At 44.9% G+C, this 18,193-nt stretch overlaps 1 protein-coding gene across 1 annotated transcript in view; it reads left to right on the top strand.

Annotated features, from left to right (window-relative positions):
* The window catches only part of LOC141052989 (uncharacterized), a 196,100-nt gene that overhangs the window by 137,299 nt on the left and 40,608 nt on the right, over positions 1-18,193 (top strand). Inside the window, 1 exon segment of the mRNA XM_073550314.1 lies at positions 10,380-10,384. Within this exon segment, the coding sequence (XP_073406415.1) occupies positions 10,380-10,384 (5 nt within the window).

Raw genomic sequence — 18,193 nt, 5'->3', positions numbered from 1 at the left:
TCTTTTTAGTTTCTGCCGACTTTGTACATGTGGAGACTGATTTTTTTTCTCATACTATTTTGCAAATTAGCTCTAGCTCAGTGAGATTGGATGAAGGCGTCTGAACAGCAATTTTCAAGTCGTGCCACAGATTCTCAATGGGATTTAGGTCTGGACTTTGAATGCGCCATTCACACAAATCAAATGCTTTGATCTCTACACCATCCATTGTAGAGTGTGTTTTGGGTCATTGTCTTGCAGAAAGGTGAACCTAAACCCCAATCTGACGTCTTTGAAGATGAAATGAACTCTAATATATATATTCATCTTTTATATTTTGAAAATGACAAAAAGGATAATGGACTGCTGCAATGCAAACGTTTGGGCACCCTTGGAGATGTGTGCTCAGATAACTTTGACCAAGGTTTCAGGCCTTAATTAGCCTGTCAGAGTTATGGCTTGTTCACTATCATTATTGGGAAAGGCCAGGTGATTAGATTAGTCTGGAATTAATTGTTTGCTACAAACCCATGCTTGCTCTGGTTAATTACTATATTCTAATCCAAGTACTTACATACATGTTTAAACATTTGTTCAAATATCTTTCCTGGTATAGAAGTCAGGCTCACTGGCCTGTAATTTCCTGGCTCCATCTTCTTTCCTTTTTTGAAGACATGGACAACATTTGCCAATCCTCTGGGACTTCTCCTGTTTTCCAGAATTTTTCAAAGATTCTGGCTAGTGGTTCTGCAATTTTCTCAGATAATTATTTCAGTCCCTTAGGATGTAATTCATCTGGACCAGGAGATTTAAATTAACTAAGTGTTCCCTCACCATCTCTCTATTTAAAGATAGTGTGGATTCTTTTATTGCTTCAATGGCACTGTGAAGATTAGTTAATGCTACAAATGCTTTCATAGAGAACACAGATGCAAAATAGGAATTTAAAAGTTTGGTCTTCTCAACATCACTTCTGACCACTTTGCCCTTTTCATCCTGTAAAAACCCTATAGCATTTTTGACTTTGTTTTGCTTTTGCCAAACCCCTAAAATCCCTTACTGCTTTTCGTCTCCCTTGCAAGTCTCATTTCGTTACTGGCTTTAGATCTTCTAACTCTTGCCCTGCATTCCCTGCAAACAGCATTACTGTATATTCGTCTTTAGATATGCACCCCCTCTTTCCATTTAATATACATTTTTTTTCCTTTTTAACAAGTGATAAATTCTTGTTTTCATCCATCCTGGTCTCTGTAATAGCTTCCAATTATTCCTTTTTGGGATTGTTACTGATTGCGCAGTTATAATTTAATTTAGCAAAATCTCCCATCCAGTCATTGGATCTTGCCTACCCTCTTTCTGAGTCCAATAAAATCTGCCTTTCCAAAGTCCAACCTTAAAGGGAATCTGTTACCTTATTTTTGGCCTATGAGATGCGGCCACCGCCATTAGGGGCTTATCTACAGCATTCTGTAATGCTGTAGATAAGCCCCTGATGTAACCTGAAAGATAAGAAAAATAAGTTGTATTTTACTCACCGGTGGGGCGGTCCAGTCCGATGGGCGTTGCAGGTCCGGTCCGGCGCCTCCCATCTTCTAGCGATGACATCTTACTTCTGCCGCGGCTCCTGTGCAGGCGTACTATAGCTGCCCTGTTGAGGGCAGAGCAGAGTACTACAGTGCGCAGGTGACGAGAAAGGTCAGAGTGGTCTGGCGCCTGCACACTGCAGTACTTTACTCTGCCCTCAACAGAGCAGATAAAAGTACACCTACGCTGGAGCAGCGGTAGATATAAGAAGGAGGACGTCATCGCTTGAAGATGTGAGGCGCCGGACCGGACTGCGACACCCATCGGACCGAACCCCCAGGTGAGTATAATCTAACTCGTTTTTCTTATTTTTCAGGTTACATCGGGGGCTTATCTACAGCATTACAGTCCCTGATGGCGGTGGCCGCATCTCATAGGCCAAAAATGAGGTGACAGATTCCCTTTAAAGTCTGAGATTTGAAGATAGCATGATTGCTGTCTCATAAATTCCCAGCCACCTTTACTTCCTCAACTGTTTCCTCCCTGTTGGTAAGAATTAGGTTTGAGATGGCAGATCCTCTTGTTCTATCTTCTACGTTTTGAATGATACAGTTGTCATCAAGAGGAGATAAGTATTTTCTGGACCCATAACTTTTGACAGATATCCTCAACAAATATCTGGAGAGATAAAATCTCCCATGATCATGATGTCGTACTTTTTTTGAGAACTGAGACATACTCGCTCTGTATACGCCACACATGCACGGCTCTGCTCCGTACATGTCGTACACACACTGCTCCGCTCTGTACACATCATACACACACAACTCTGCTTTGTACACGTCGTACACATGTAAGACGCCAAAGCAAGGTAGTCATGGGCGGGCTCTGGTCCCCATTTGCTCTGGCATTCTACAGACAAGGGGTATCTCAGTCCTGGTGTGCTGCTGTATATGTGGTGCTTTCCAATTACTTATGGCCAGCAGGCCTTTTCTGAATCTAGGAATTTCTCTTCTGGAACCAGGGCAGCAAACAGTCCAGGAGACACAAGGTATATTAAAAAAAAACAAACTTTTACTGAGAGAATGGCAGTCTGTACAATATTTACAAACAAGTTTAAAGGATAAAGTCCAACGGGTCGTCATCTTTCCCACAGGCACCGGGTACAACTTTAGCCTTGGCTCTTGGTGTGGGTGGCATATCGCCCTTTCTGGCTTTTCTAGCCCTTGGGGATCTTCCTCACCTCTATCAGCATTTCTGGATTGCAATACCTTCCGCCACATGTAGTTTGAGTCACTCTTTCTATCTAGCTTCGCAAGCTGCGTGTGCCCCTAACCCCGACATCCATCTCACGGTTGCCCTTGGCAATTAGATGGGATCACACGAAAGGTATTTAAGGCAATCTGCTGTCCCAAATATTGAGCTCACGTTTTCACTTAGCAGCCTGTTACCCCTGCTGCATATGCACTCCTGCCTTCGCATAGACTGAACTATTACTTCATGCCTCTGTCCCTAACATTCAATCGCCCTTCCCATCTGGGCTGGCTGCTAACCCTCAACTAACTATATGACTTTTGTGTTACTAGTAGTGATGGGCGAGCACTAAAATGCTTGGGTGCTCATTGTTCGAGTCTAGCAAATTGAAATACTCGGGTACTCGGACAGAACAACGAGCCCAATGTAAGTCTATAGGAGACCCGAGCATTTTTACTGCGATCCCCCCGGGGGTCCTTTTAGGCTATAAAAACGTCTGAAAATGATGGAAACACTGCTCAAATGACACGGGGACATCATGGGGATCGTTCCTGGAAGCATTTCTGACTCCTAGTTCACAGTTTTAACCAATTGTTTCATAGTTTCATGCCATTTTTACCGATGCACCAAAAAACATACTAAAACGGATTTTGCTGGGAAATATGTTAAGGTATATCCTGTCCAGGTTAATGACTTGCATATAAGGCAAAATAAATAACCCCAGACCAAAATGTTCCTCCCCCACTTGGGCTATGTTCCGATGTAGCGCTTTTGAAGCGTTTTTCCACTTTAACATTGCTTTCAACCAAAACAAATGCATTCACTGGGAAATGTCATTGTAACATTTACCAATCCTAGCTGGCCATGTAGTGTGTGACACATAAGCAGACATATCTTGTTTCATTTATGAAGGAGGAACTCTTAAAGTCACAGAGCCTATTTTTACAGGGACATCAGGCGGCATTAATCTGCTTAAAGGGCCATTATTAAACAGTGGGTCTCCTAAACTGTTGTAGCCTGTGCAGTGAGTGGATGGGCTGCCAAGAATTATGACGCACCCCAATACCCCTTTCACGAGCTGTCCAGGAGGGCCTCCATAAAAAATGTTGCATTGAATGCACGGCCTGCCCTGCTACCAAGTCACATTCATCCCAATAAGCCTTTGAACCCACATACTGGATGGGCCCAGGAAAATCAACCTCACATTATGCAGTTTGTACTCCCTTTCTCTTTCTTTATGCATTGACAGGCCTGCCCTGCTGCCAAGTAATATGCACTGCATTACGCCTTTGAACCCACATACTGGATGGGCCCAGGAAAATCCACTTCACATTATTCATTTTGTACTTCCATACTCTTTATATATTGACAGGCCTGCCCTTCCGCCAAGTCATATGCACTCCAATACGCCTTTGAACCCACATACTGGAAGGGCCCAGGAAAATCCACCTCACATTATGCATTTTGTACTCTCGTACTCTTTCTTTATGCATTGACAGCAAGGCCACGTCATCTGCACTCCAATACGCCTTTGAACCCACATACTGGACGGGTCCAGGAAAATCCACTTCACATAATTCATTTTGTACTCCCGTACTTTATGCATTGACAGGCCTGCCCTGCTGCCAAGTCATATGCACTCCAATATGCCTTTGAACCCACATACTGGATGGGCCCAGGAAAATCCACCTCATTATGCATTTTGTACTCCCGTACTCTTTCTTTATTCATTGACAGGCCTGCCCTGCTGCCAAGTCATATGCACTCCAATACGCTTTTGAACCCACATACTGGAAGGGCCCAGGAAAATCCACCTCACATTATGCATTTTGTACTCCCGTACTCTTTCTTTATGCGTTGATAGCATGGCCTGCCCTGCTGCCAAGTAATATGCACTCCAATACACCTTTGAACCCACATACTGGATGGGCCCAGGAAAATCCACCTCACATTATGCATTTTGTACTCCCGTACTCTTTATATATTGACAGGCCTGCCCTGCTGCCAAGTCATATGCACTCCAATACGCCTTTGAACCCACATACTGGATGGGCCCAGGAAAATCCACGTCAAACTATGCATTTTGTACTCCCGCACTCTTTCCTTATGCATTGCCAGCAAGACCTGCCTTGCTGCCAAGTAATATGCACTCCAATACGCCTTTGAACCCACATACTGGATGGGCCCAAGAAAATCCACCTCACATTATGCAATTTGGACTCCCGTACTCTTTGTTTATGCATCGAGAGGCCTGCCCTGCTGCCAAATCATATACACTCCAATATGCCTTTGAACCCACATACTGGATGGGCCCAGGAATATCCACCTCACATTATGCATTTTGTACTCCCGTACTGTTTCTTTATGCATTGACACGCCTGCCCTGCTGCCAAGTAATATGCACTCCAATACGCCTTTGAACCCACATACTGGAAGGGCCCAGGAAAATCCACTTCACATTATGCATTTTGTACTCCCATACTCTTTCTTTATGCATTGCAGGCCTGCCCTGCTGTCAAGTCATATGCACTCCAATAAGCTTGTGAACACACATAGTGGAAGGCCACATGATAACCCACCTCACAGTCTTCAGTTGGTCCTAACATACAGTTTTCTTCTGCCTTGAATGCAAGGGCCACCTTGACCCAAATTTCCACGCACCACAATCCCACCTTGGACGAAACATGGATGAGGGCCTCCAAAAAAATAAAGGCCCATTACAAAGGAGCGTGTTGTGAACTCCTTTTCTGGTCTGCCACTGGTTTCTGGTGAGGGAGCTGGTTGTGCTGACAGAGGAGTTGTAAGTTCTCTTTCTGGGCTCCCTCTGGTGGTGGCAGGAGGTAATGAAGCTCATCTAATTAACAGAGACCTGCCACCTGATAATGAGGAAGAGGATTGGACATCTGGAGTCTCAGACTGGATTTAAGACAGCCGACGCCCTATTCCCATGCTGGTGATTTTTTTCCTGCCTCCTGAGGTCTTAGTTTCCAGCTCAGTTCCTGCCTTCTCAAGCTAAGTTGTCTTTGCTAATGTTCACATTTGATTTGGTTTGGTCTATTCAGTTTTTTGTGTGGTCAGCCAGACCCGGCTGGGGCTGTGCTGAATTTCCACTCTTATGTCACTGTATGTGCCAGTTTGTTTTTTGTCCCTTATTAGATTGGCCTCTTTTTGCTCTGTTATCAGAATACACCAGAGTGCTGATATAGTGGGTGAAGTCTAGCGACTTCAGGGGGTTTTTTGCTATCAGAAGTGTTGGACATTTTTGCAGGGTTTTTTGGCGTGATTGCAGACAGTATCTTTCCTTTCCTGTCCTTTCTAGTTAGTGTGGGCCCCATCGTCTGCTTAGCCTATTTTCCTACCTGTGTTCGTGTTTTCATCTTGTCTCACCATCAATACATGTGTGGGGGCTGTCTATTCCTTTGGGGTCTGCTCTGGGGCAGTTTTAGATTTCCCCTTTTCTTGCTTTAGGCTTATTTAGTCCTCCGGCTTTGACGAGGCATCTAGAATCATCGTAGGTATGCTCCATGGCTGCTGTTAGTTGTGTGGTTAGGATCAGGAGTCTGCAATCTGCGTAGTTACCAACTTCTCTGGTTTTCTGTGACTTAGCTTGGTTTTGTTTTCCTCCTCGGTGACCCATTTATAACAGGAGCGGGTCTCCTAGACTAGTAATGTCCATACACGCAGTGCATGGGCCAAAAACAATTTCCCCATGGGGGGGGTACATTTTTTAATAGTCTAATATGGGCATCATAGACACCCTTGCCAAAAATTAAACTGCCTGTTTCAGGCCAGAAGATGTTAACCATGGTGATCTTGTGGTGGATAATGAGGAGACATATTGAGAAATCATACTGAAATCAAACAAATTATTAATGTGAATCCACCTATGAAAGAAACTAAAAAAAAGGGTGGGGTGAACACAGGTGCATAGATATGAAGCCAGAATGTGTTCAACGAGATATGTGTCATGATCCATGCTAAATCAGGACTGATATAAAGCACAAGTAAACTTTTTTTTTTCCTAAGCTGTGCTTAAGGTGTTTTTGCCCCGGTGGTCATTAAGATTATTGCACTGTGGTGTCGTTTGTTCTAAGTTTTCCCCCCGGTGGTGGTGAGCGTCATTGCACTCTTGTTTCTTTAGTTAAGTGCACATCATTATAATACAGGTGTGATTGCTGGCTCTGCTATAAGAGTCACAGGTGTTGCAATCAGAGTTGGTGATAGTGTTCATTTCAACCACCCTTGGTGGAGGAAGGATCTAGAGAGAGGTCCTGGCAGCTCAGTCAGAGCCCTGGTGTGAAAGGAGTCATAGGGGATTTCCTGGTAGCTCTGACTGAGCTTGGTGGCAGCGATTCAGGAGGAGAGCTGCATGCTGGTGGTGGACTCTGTTGCCAGGAGCAAGTGCAACAGAGTAAAGCTAAGTTGTGTTTCCCCGTTTGTGTTTTCTCCTTAGTGTGTATTAGTACAGCGGTGGGGCCAGTGCCTGCGCCACGCAGCTCCCTAGCAAGGGATAGGTGTAGGGTATGCTAGGGCGACAGGTTTGTGATCGGCGCCCGGTGTGGAACCGGCATAGGGAACGTTAGGAGCGTTAGGGACACTGACTCAGGGGAGTGCAGGAGGTCGCCATGTCCCCTTTCCCTATCACAGGGCCCACCGTTGTAATTGTTTCCCTACCCCTTGTCTTGTTTTAGTTACCGGCCTGCGAGCCATGTCACACAGGACAGTATCACGTGCCGCGTCCTGTTGTTTTAGTTACCAGTCTGCGAGCCGAGTCACACAGGACGGGTCCACGTGACATTATCACCAACCGCAACTTTTTTTCTGCTGAGCCATTGACCCAGTTCAGCCCTTTGCTCAATTGCTGCAGACCCTTACTAATGAGATTAGGGGGCTGCGCAGAGGGTTGGTGCGGCAGCTTCGGCTGTTGGTGGGCTCTGGGGGCTTGGTCCAGGAACAGGCTCAGCCAGAACCCAAGATATCCCTCCCTGACAGATTTTCTGGAGGGAGAGATCAATTCTTGGTTTTTCAGCAAGCCTGTAAATTGTATTTCAGGCTGTGCCCTCGTTCATCAGGGAGTGAAGAGCAACGGGTGGGAATCATTATGTCCCTTCTTAAAGGGGATCCCAAATCCTGGGCCTTCTCCCTACCAGACGATTCCCCATCATTAGAGTCCGTCGACGAGTTCTTTGCGGCTCTGGCATTTGTGTATGGGGATCCTGATGGCGTCGCCCTGGTGGAATCTAGGTGTAAACAGGAAGCCCGGGTCGCTGAGGAGTACTGCTCAGAGTTTAGGAGATGGGCCACTAATACTCAGTGGAATGACCCTGCACTTAGGAGTCAATTTGTGCAGGGTTTGTCTCCAAAGTTGCAGGATACTCTGGTGCAGTACGGCGCCCCCAGGTCGCTGGAGGCCGCCATGTCCCTTGCCATCCGGGTGGATAGACGCCTTAGGGAATGACATCTACAAAAAGTGCCCCCTGATGTCCTCGCTAGGGAGGAGGACCCACCAGTGCGGACGGAGGAACCCAGACAGCCCGGTGTTGTTGATTCAAAAAAGGGGGTGTCTGCGGCTCGTCGTGGTGGGGGGTATGCTTTTCCTATGGGAAGCCTGGCCATTTTATGAGAGCCTGCCAAGTTCATGCCAAGTCTCCTGACGAACCCATGCAAGTAGGAGGAGCTAGTTTGTGTACGGAGCTGCCTACGATTCGGGGAGTGGTGTCGGCATGTTTGTACTGTGGGCAGACTGGTCATGTCCTGAAGGCTTGCCCATTGCGTGCCAAATTATTTGTGCCATCTGAAAAGCTGCATTCCCCTGGTTGCTTGGAGGGAGGCGACCAGGGAGTATACATTTCCTCCATTTTGCCCTCCCAAAGTACCATGTCAGCAGAGGTCTTGGCTGACGGGGTACCGGAGGGAAAAGATTGGCGGGCAAGGGAAGTAGTCAGCTGGGGGCACTCGTGTGAGGGCTGCTGCCTAGGAACTACTGTCTCTGCCGTCTCTTCAACAGACCCCTTCCTCTCCGGTGAGGGCAGCAGATGTGCTGCAGGAGAGTAGGGGCAAGTCTCGACCCTCGCCATTGGCCAACCCTGGGAGGCGCAGACCTCGTGGTGGAAGGGGTTGGAGGGTGGTGTACCCCTTGGTGAGGTGCGGGGGTGTGAGTGTGGTGACACAGGGGGACGCCTCTGCTGTCAATCCCAGAAAGAGTTCTCCAAGTGGTGACAAACGAACGAGTGGCAATAAACGTTCATGTCCGGACCTGTGTGTGAACGAGCGTGTATGGGTGGCCACCAAAAAACATCCAGTGGAAGTGTGTTGTGGAGTCCTACTAGCTCATTCCAAACATACACATTCACAACCCGTTCCCCAGGTCAGAGCTTCGGCGATGTGTGTTGCCTCCAGAACATACGTTGCCAATACCAGCGGGCTCATTTGTCATAAACCTGAGGTGCAGGTAGTTGCAGGGGTGAACTCTGGAGCTGGGCGTCCCTGCTGTAGGTGGTTCCCAGATGGGGAGCGGTCTTGAGGGTCCAGAGGCCCCTCATTAAGAGGAGGGTACTGTCATGATCCATGCTGGATTCGGACTGATATAAAGCACAGGTAACCTTTTTTTTCCCTAAGCTGTGCTTAAGGTGTTTTTGCCCCCGGTGGTCATTAGGATTATTGCACTGTGGTGTCGTTTGCTGTAAGTTTTCACCCGGTGGTGGTGAGCGTCATTGCCCTCTTGTTTCTTTAGTTAAGTGTACATAATTTTAATACAGGTGTGATTGCTGGCTCTGCTATAAAAGAGTCACAGGTGTTGCAATCAGAGTTGGTGATAGTGTTCATTTCAACCATCCTTGGTGGAGGAAGGATCTAGAGAGAGGTCCTGGCAGCTCAGTCAGAGCCCTGGTGTGAAAGGAGTCATAGGGGATTTCCTGGTAGCTCTGACCGAGCTTGGTGGCAGCGATTCAGGAGGAGAGCTGCATGCTGGTGGTGGACTCTTGCCAGGAGCAAGTGCAACAGAGTAAAGCTAAGTTGTGTTTCCCCGTTTGTGTTTTCTCCTTAGTGTGTATTAGTACAGCGGTGGGGCCAGTGCCTGCGCCACCCAGCTCCCTAGCAAGGGATAGGTGTAGGGTGTGCTAGGGCGACAAGTTCGTGATCGGCGCCCTGTGCGGAACCGGCATAGGAAACGTTAGGAGCGTTAGGGACACTGACTCAGGGGAGTGCAGGAGGTCGCCACGTCCCCTTTCCTTATCGCAGGGCCCACCATTGTAACTGTTTCCCTACCCCTTGTCTTGTTGTTTTAGTTACCGGCCTGCGAGCCGTGTCACACAGGACAGTATCACGTGCCGCGTCCTGTTGTTTTAGTTACCGGCCTGCGAGCCGAGTCACGCAGGATGGGTCCACGTGACAATATGCTTGTTCCTAGCAACAGCTCAAGACAGGGATATAAATAAAAATAAAGTGACTTTTGCATCATGGAATACGTTGACCCTGGTGTTGTAATGGTTGTGGATGATGAGTATGAGGATAAGGAGGAGGATAAAACCAAACAGACCCAATCAGGAAGCTGATAACCATGTGTGATTGTGAAGAGGTGCGTGAGAATACACCTCCCCATCCACCCCAAAAAATTATTTTAGGTTATGTTTAGATGTTTTCATTCAGTGGTGCTTGAAGTCTGGGCCAATTCAGCCCTTGTTCATTTTAATAAGAGTCAGCCTGTCAGCATTGTCAGTTGACAGGTGGATGCGCTTATGTTATAATTCCACCAGTGGCACTAAAAACCCGCTCTGACAGAACGCTAGCAGCAGGGCAGGCCAGAACCTCGAAGGCATAGAGAGCCTGTTCATGCCACATGTCCAGCTTGGATAACCAATCATTAAAAGACAGAGGAATCTCGGAGGACATTTGTACGCTCTGCAAGGTACTCCCTCACCATCTTCCCTAACAGTGCACTTCTTGTGACACCATCCCTTGCCTCTGTAGCAGCACGATGTGAAGGTGTGAGAAAATTGTCCCAGAAATTTTCCATTGTTCATCTGCCTGAGCTGAATTGTACTTCTGTCTCTGTCGCTTGGACTCCTTGGCTGTACAAGAAACTCTGACTTCTGCTGCCAGCGTTCTCACATGGGATTTTTTTTAAGTAATTCCGCTTCAAGGGCCCTCTGTTAAATCATCATTTTTGTACACCTCTCTGCCTCTGGAAGAAGAGAATGAACGTTTTACTTGTAGCGTGGCTCTAGAAGTGTCACCAACCAGTAATGAGTGTCCCAGAAAATTGTTATAATGCGAGTGTCACGGGAAATGCAACACTACCTAAAGTCAGCCATGCGTGCAAGACTACTAACAGGCAAGACTTCCGTGTCCTCACCAACAGAATGACTGACCATGTTGTCCTTCTCCCTGTCCTCAGGCCATCCACGCTGAACAGACGGTATGACAGCTGTGCTTGTAGTACCGTCTGTAGCACATGAAACTAGCTCCTGTTCTTCCTCCTCCTCATTGTCTGCTAATCCATATTGCGACGACATGAGGCTGGACTGAGTTTAATCACCCTGTATGGTTCCTTGCTCCATGTCCTCGTGCTCTACCTGCAGTACATCATCTTTAATAGTGAGCAGACAGGTTTTCAGAATGCTGAGAAGCGGGATGGTGATGCAAATGATGGCATGATCGCCGCTCACCATCTTGGTGCTGTCCTCAAAAGTTCTGGCGAATGGTACATATGTCTAACCTCCATGTCCACTCCTGAGGTCTTATGGGTGGAGTCTGAAATTAATTTTGATGGCCTTATTGATGCTGGTAGTCAACAAATGCCCTCTTGTGCTCAGAAATCCTTTCCAACATATGCAGTGCAGAGTTCCAATGCGTGGTGACATCACACACCAGTCGGTTAGCCATAAGATGAAAACGCTGCTGAAGCCTGGCAAGTGGAGCTGTAGCTGACTTTCTTAAATGGGCAGATTTGTCTGGAGGGGATTAATGTTTTGTAACAGAAAACCGTATAGACTGTAATTCTATTTTTGGAATGGAACTTGAGAAAGTTAATGCAACTCTAAGTGCATTACAGAGCAGCTACTTAACACAAGCGAAAGAGCCAAGTGGCTTGAGAATTGTTCCTGATATGAAAATTACTTTATCAAACAGTTATTATTTATCTACAGGTGGTTATAACAACAGCCTGTTTTGAGAAATAAAACCATCAATGGAAGCCAAAGAACCAATGACTAAACCTTGTAAGGATTTTAACAATATGCCACAGGATAAACAAGTAATCGATTTGATTCCTGTCATTCATTTACCAACAGGATCTCCATTTTTACAAGATATTAATTATTCCTTGAATGACAACCTTGATCCCCTTTTGACCAAAAGTAGTTAACATTGTTCTATCGAGCGCGAAAGCTATCACCATTAGGTCCGTTCCATGAAAAACATCTGTTACTAATGTAAATACAGGTCAAATCTTGCACTATTTGAATAACCCAATAGTGAAGGAAAGACTGAATATGAAGAAGAGAAAACTGTCAGTACTTGTTAAAAAAAACGACAAGGATTTTCAAGTTCTCTCAGTCACCATAAAATATTACAGTTGTTTTAGGTATGCTGTCTGATGAAGTCCCTCTATGTAAAAACAAGTGCAAATCCAAAAAATTAGACCGAGCTATATTGCACTTAAGAAAAGAACATAAAAGAGTTCCAAAGTCTCTGCAGCTTGTGGCAAAAGCTTGTGAGGGACAAAATTTTGACAAATCTTCCAGCCTACAGAAATTTGACTGTGTTAATCAGAAAGAAGTAAATGTAAAATAGGTTGAAAGTACAAGCTGTCAGATTTTACAGACTGAAGATTCTTCTCCAAATATGAAAGCTGCTGACATCCAGAAGTCTCCAACCATAGACAGAAAAGGTCTAAGTGAATCTACCCAAGTAATGATTAATGGGGCTTAAGTGAAAGATTCCCAACATATCAAAGTAAATGGCATTTCCCCAACTAAAAAAATCACTTACACCTCCATGCAAAGTTTACGTTTTCTCCCCAGAAACCATGGAAGATCATTCTAGTTTTTCCAGTGTTATTGCATCAGATAAAGAAAATACTGTTCCTTCCCTGAAATCGTCTTCTGATGCCAAAGAAAAGCATTCAGTGAACTGTGAAACTGAAGGCAAATATCATACATTGCAAGATGGTGGACATATTGAAGGCATCCTTCAAAAAGATTATTTTCTAATGGCAGAAAACTGAGTTATTCCCCTACCAAATCCATTTCTCAATGTTGAAATAAAAAAAACACATAGAAAATCACATAGAGTTAAGAACTGCCTGAAAGGAAAAATAAGAAAACCAACTTCATCTGCTCCAACAAAACTGGCTAACACTTCAGAATAGTAGCTTAAAAAATATCACAAATTTTGAAAAAAACGAGTGATACAGATTACTTAAAATCTTCGCAAGACTATAAACTAATGTGCCAGAAAATGATGGCTGCTTTCATTACAGCTTTTGAGAAGAAGCAACAATGCAGTATGAATGACGTGATTAATAATAATAATAATAATAAATTTTATTTCTATAGCGCTGACATATTCCGCAGCACTTTACATTTCAGAGGGGATTTGTACAAACAATAGACATTACAGCATAACAATAATCACATAGATTATAACAAATACCAAGAGGAATGTGGGCCCTGCTCGCAAGCTTACAGTCTATGAGGAAAGAGGTAGACACGAAAGGTGGGTGGTAACAGTTGCCCTGATTGTATGGACCAGTCATAATGTTAAGTGTGTAACAGTACAGACACAGAGGGCTAATGGATGCATAAAGCATGTGGGAACATGATGCGGGGAACCTGGTTATGGTAAAACTTTTGGCTATGCCACACAGGGATAGATTAGGTTAATGTGTTGAGGCGATAGGCCAGTCTGAATAAATGCGTTTTCAGGGCACGCTTAAAATTGTGGGTATTAGGGACTAATCGTATTGACCTGGGAAGTGCATTCCAAAGAATTGGCGCAGCACGTGTAAAGTCTTGGAGGTGGGAGTGGGAGGTTCTGATTATTGAGGATGCTAACCTCAGGTCATCAGCAGAACGGAGGGCGTGGGTAGGGTGGTAGACTGAAACAAGGGAGGAGATGTAGAGTGGTGCTGAGCCATGGAGGGCTTTGTGGGTGAGGGTAATAAGTTTATACTGAATTCTGGAGTGGATGGGTAGCCAGTGTAATGACTGGCACAAGGTAGAGGCATCGGTGTAACGATTGGTGAGGATATGATCCTGGCTGCAGCATTCAACACAGATTGGAGAGGGGAGAGTTTGGTAAGAGGGAGACCAATTAGAAGAGAGTTACAATAGTCGAGACGAGAATGAATAAGAGAAACAGTAAGAGTTTTTGCGGAGTCAAAAGTAAGAAAAGGTCGAATTCTAGAAATGTTTTTGAGGTGCAGATGACAAGAGCGAGACATTGATCGAATGTGGAGGGCAAAGGAAAGCTCGGAGTCAAGTATGACCCCAAGACAGCGGGCATGTTGCTGGGGAGTAATAGTGGAACCACACACAGAAATGGCAATGTCGGGTATAGGTACATTAGTAGAGGGAGGAAACACAAGGAGTTCAGTCTTTGACAGGTTCAGTTTCAGATATAGTGAGGACATGATGTTAGACACAGCGTTTAGACAATCTCTGGTGTTTTCTAGAAAGGCTGGCGTGATGTCAGGAGAAGAAGCATATAATTGGGTGTCATCAGCATAGAGATGGTACTGGAAACCAAATCTACTGATTGTTTGACCAATAGGGGCAGTGTACAAGGAGAAGAGGAGGGGGCCTAGAACCGATCCTTGAGGAACCCCAACAGTAAGGGGGAAGGTGAGAGGAGGAGGAACCGGCAAAAGATACAGTAAATGAGCGGTCAGAGAGATAGGAGGAGAACCAGGAGAGAATGGTGTCCTTGAGGCCAATGGAACGGAGCATAGTGAGGAGGGGCTGATGATCCACAGTGTCGAATGCTGCAGAGAGATCCAAGAGAATTAGCATGGAGTAATGACCATTTGATTTAGCTGTTAGTAGGTCATTAGAGACTTTAGTGAGGGCAGTTTCAGTAGAGTGTAAAGAGCGGAAACCGGATTGGAGAGGGTCGAGAAGAGTGTTATCAAAGAGATAGCGGATAAGACGGGGGTGAACCAGGCGTTCCAGGAGTTTAGAGATGAAGGGAAGATTAGAGACAGGTCTATAGTTAGCGACACAGTTTTGGTCGAGGGATGGTTTTTTAAGTAGTGGCTGTATGATGGCATGCTTAAATGAGGAGGGAAAGATACCAGAAGAGAGAGGTTAAATATTTTAGTTAGGTGAGGGGTGACAGCTGGGGAAAGGGACTGGAGGAGACGTGATGGAAATGGGTCACTGGTGCAAGTGGTTGGGCGAGAAGATGCAAGGAGCCTGCTTACTTCTTCTTCTGTGACTGGTTCAAAATCAGAGAGTTAGCTAGATGCAGTGGGGGAGGGAGGACAGTGCATGGTATGAGGTGATTGGGAGATAATTTCCTGTCGAATCTGGTCAATTTTTTCTTTGAAGTAATTGGCCAGATCGTCAGCTCGGAGCTCCATGGTTGGGGCCTGTACTCTTGGGTTGAGTAGAGAATGAAAAGTGTCAAAGAGACGTTTCGGGTTATTGGACAGTGAGGTGATGAGGGTGTTGAAATAGGTTTGTTTGGAGAGGTGAAGGGCAGTGTTGTATGTTCTAAGCATAAACTTATATTGGATAAAATCTTCGTGTAGAAAGGATTTTCTCCACAGACATTCGGTGCACCTGGAGCACCGCTGCAGGAAACATGTTTGCAGGGTGTGCCAGGGTTGTCGCCGTCTGTGTTGTGGTGTCCTATTTATAGGGGGTGCAAATTCATCCAGGGCACTTTGAAGTGTTTCATTGTAATGCTTCAATGCAGAATAAGGACATGAGAGGGAGGAGATAGGGGCCAATGAAGACTGCAAGTTCTTCATAAGTTTCTGGGTGTTAATGGCCTGTATGTTTCAATAGGTATGAACAGTGGGGGGTGACCTGAGCAGCCTGGCAGTTCTTGATAGAGAATGAAAGAAGATTGTGGTCAGAGAGCGGGATAGGGGAGTTTGCAAAATCATCCACTGCACAAAGCCGAGAGAAGACCAAGTCGAGGGAGTTTCCGTCTTCATGCTCTCAAGAATTAGTAAGCTGCGAAAGGACAAACGAGGAGGTTAGAGATGAAAGGTGAGTAGCAGATGGGGAGAGGGGAAGAGCAATGGGGATGGTGAAATCTCCCATGATGAGGGTAGGGATGTCACAGGAGAGAAAATGTGGAAGCCAAGTGGCAAAATGATCCAGGAACTGATGGGAGGGGTCGGGAGGACGATACACCACCACCACTTGCATGGAGAAGGAGGTGTAGAGTCTGATGGCATGGACCTCAAAAGAAGGGAAGACTTGTGAGGGTAGTTGAGGGATAACCTGAAAGGTACATTTTGGTGATAGAAGCAGACCAACGCCTCCACCTGCTCTATTGTCTGATCTTGGGGTATGAGAGAAGTGTAGTCCTCCGTATGAAAGAGCAGCAGTAGCGGTAGTGTCTGACTGCTAGATCCAGGTTTCAGTAAGAGCCAGGAGGTTAAGAGAATTAGAAAGGAAAAAGTCATGAATGAAGGAGAGTTTGTTACACACTGAGCGAGAATTCCAAAGTGCACAATTAAGAGAGACAGATGGCATGCAGGGAATATTAATAAGATTAGAGGGGTTTCTGAGTGTATCAGTTAGGGCGTTTGACTTTCTATAACATGGGGGACCAGGGTTGGGAGCAATGTCTCCTGCGACTAGGAGAAGGAGGATAAAAAGAGTGAGCAGATGGTTAAGTGATTTGTGAGAGCGTCTCTTATGTTGAATGGTGGGACTGACTGGATCTGTGCAATTTAACAATGTGAAAAGAGCGTGAGTGCTATACATAGGAGAGGAAAGGAGCGAGGGGCCGTGATTGTGGACAGGAGACTGTTAGTTAAAAACAAAAAAAAGTAACATCTTCCAAGTGTACCCTGAAACCTCAAGTTGTCGAAGCCTTTCTTGAATTGCAAATGGTAATGGAAACCCAACAATATGTTGAGAGCAGGAAGCACTATTTTGAATGACGACCTACATTTTGTAGTTTTGGATGGTATAATCGGTCGCTCTATGCTGAATTATGGTCAGGAAAATCTGGCTATCAACAGCAATCATATCTTTAGTCAGCCTTTCAAGAAAAACTGAAGGTTAACAAACATTGAGTACTCTGGAGAATCATTCCAATCAACTTTACCAGTATCTTCAGTCAATTCATGAAACAAATAGCTGCTACTATGTATTCCTGAAACACAAGAGAGAACTGCAAGAATGTGAACATGTTCTGATACCAAACTGTGGCCATGCTCAATTTTACCTTACTGTTCCTTTTCAGCTGTGGAGTTAATATTGGAGACACAATAGATGATCTGACAGCCTTGCAAAAAAGTACTTTAGAGATAATAAGCATTTATTAATCTTCCTGTTTATAATCCAGGAAAGAAGGAACATGCTGTCTCCCTCCTATAAGTTATCTCTGCAAAAATTGATTACATTAAGTCCTCTGCATCTACAATCAGTCAGCTGTCACTTTTTGGTATTGAACAATTACCATTTGATGCAGCCAAAGTTATGGCTTTCAATAAGTGAAAAAAATATTGTGTCAACTGATAGATTTCTAATGAGCTACTGAGCCAAATTAACAGCATTGCTTTATCAAAGTTATATGAAGTGTATTGTGTCTAAACCAACCAGACAACACAAAAAGGAGCTTTTCAAGTGTGGTCTTCAATGTATGCCAAAGTGCTGAAGTCTTCGGAAACAAGGATTTGTTCTTCTTTCGACAAATCATTGACCAAGCTCAATGTGCAGATACTGATGTTCTGAAGATTATGATTGAAGAATGCAATCATCATCTGGAATTTCAGAGTACATGCTTCCAGATCTTACAGGAGTGCATTGTGGATGAAGTCCTATCTCAAAAGAACAATGTTCAACAAATGACTGAAAGGCAGAACAAATCAACTCTTTTAAAGCCTTAAGCTATTGAAGCATATATAGACTTAGCAATGACATATGAAACAGTTAACTTTCTCAATTGTCTAATAGCATCAAAAAAGAACAAAGTGAGAACAAGGGGATTACTCTGCTACGATACGTCTGTATTCTCCGATTTTATCCACAGCCAAAATACAGTAGAATCCTATTTGAAAGGAAACATCATGCCTAGTGCCACATATATCTTAGACAGCACCATTTCAGATATAAAGTCAGAATTGGAAATCATATCCAACCATTCAGATTCTATTAATTACTCCTATGCCTTGCAGATAATGACAAGAGAACTTTCATAGCTTTGAGAACTCACAAATTTCATGAAGTCTAAGCCTGCAATCTCCACGTAA

This window comes from Dendrobates tinctorius, unplaced genomic scaffold (genome assembly GCF_039654945.1).
Source record: "Dendrobates tinctorius isolate UK_male_01 unplaced genomic scaffold, ASM3965494v1 ptg000164l, whole genome shotgun sequence".
In the NCBI taxonomy this organism is placed as follows: Eukaryota; Metazoa; Chordata; class Amphibia; order Anura; family Dendrobatidae; genus Dendrobates; species Dendrobates tinctorius.
The sequence above is the reverse complement of the archived record's forward strand: the minus strand, read 5'-3'. Positions and strand labels throughout refer to the sequence as shown.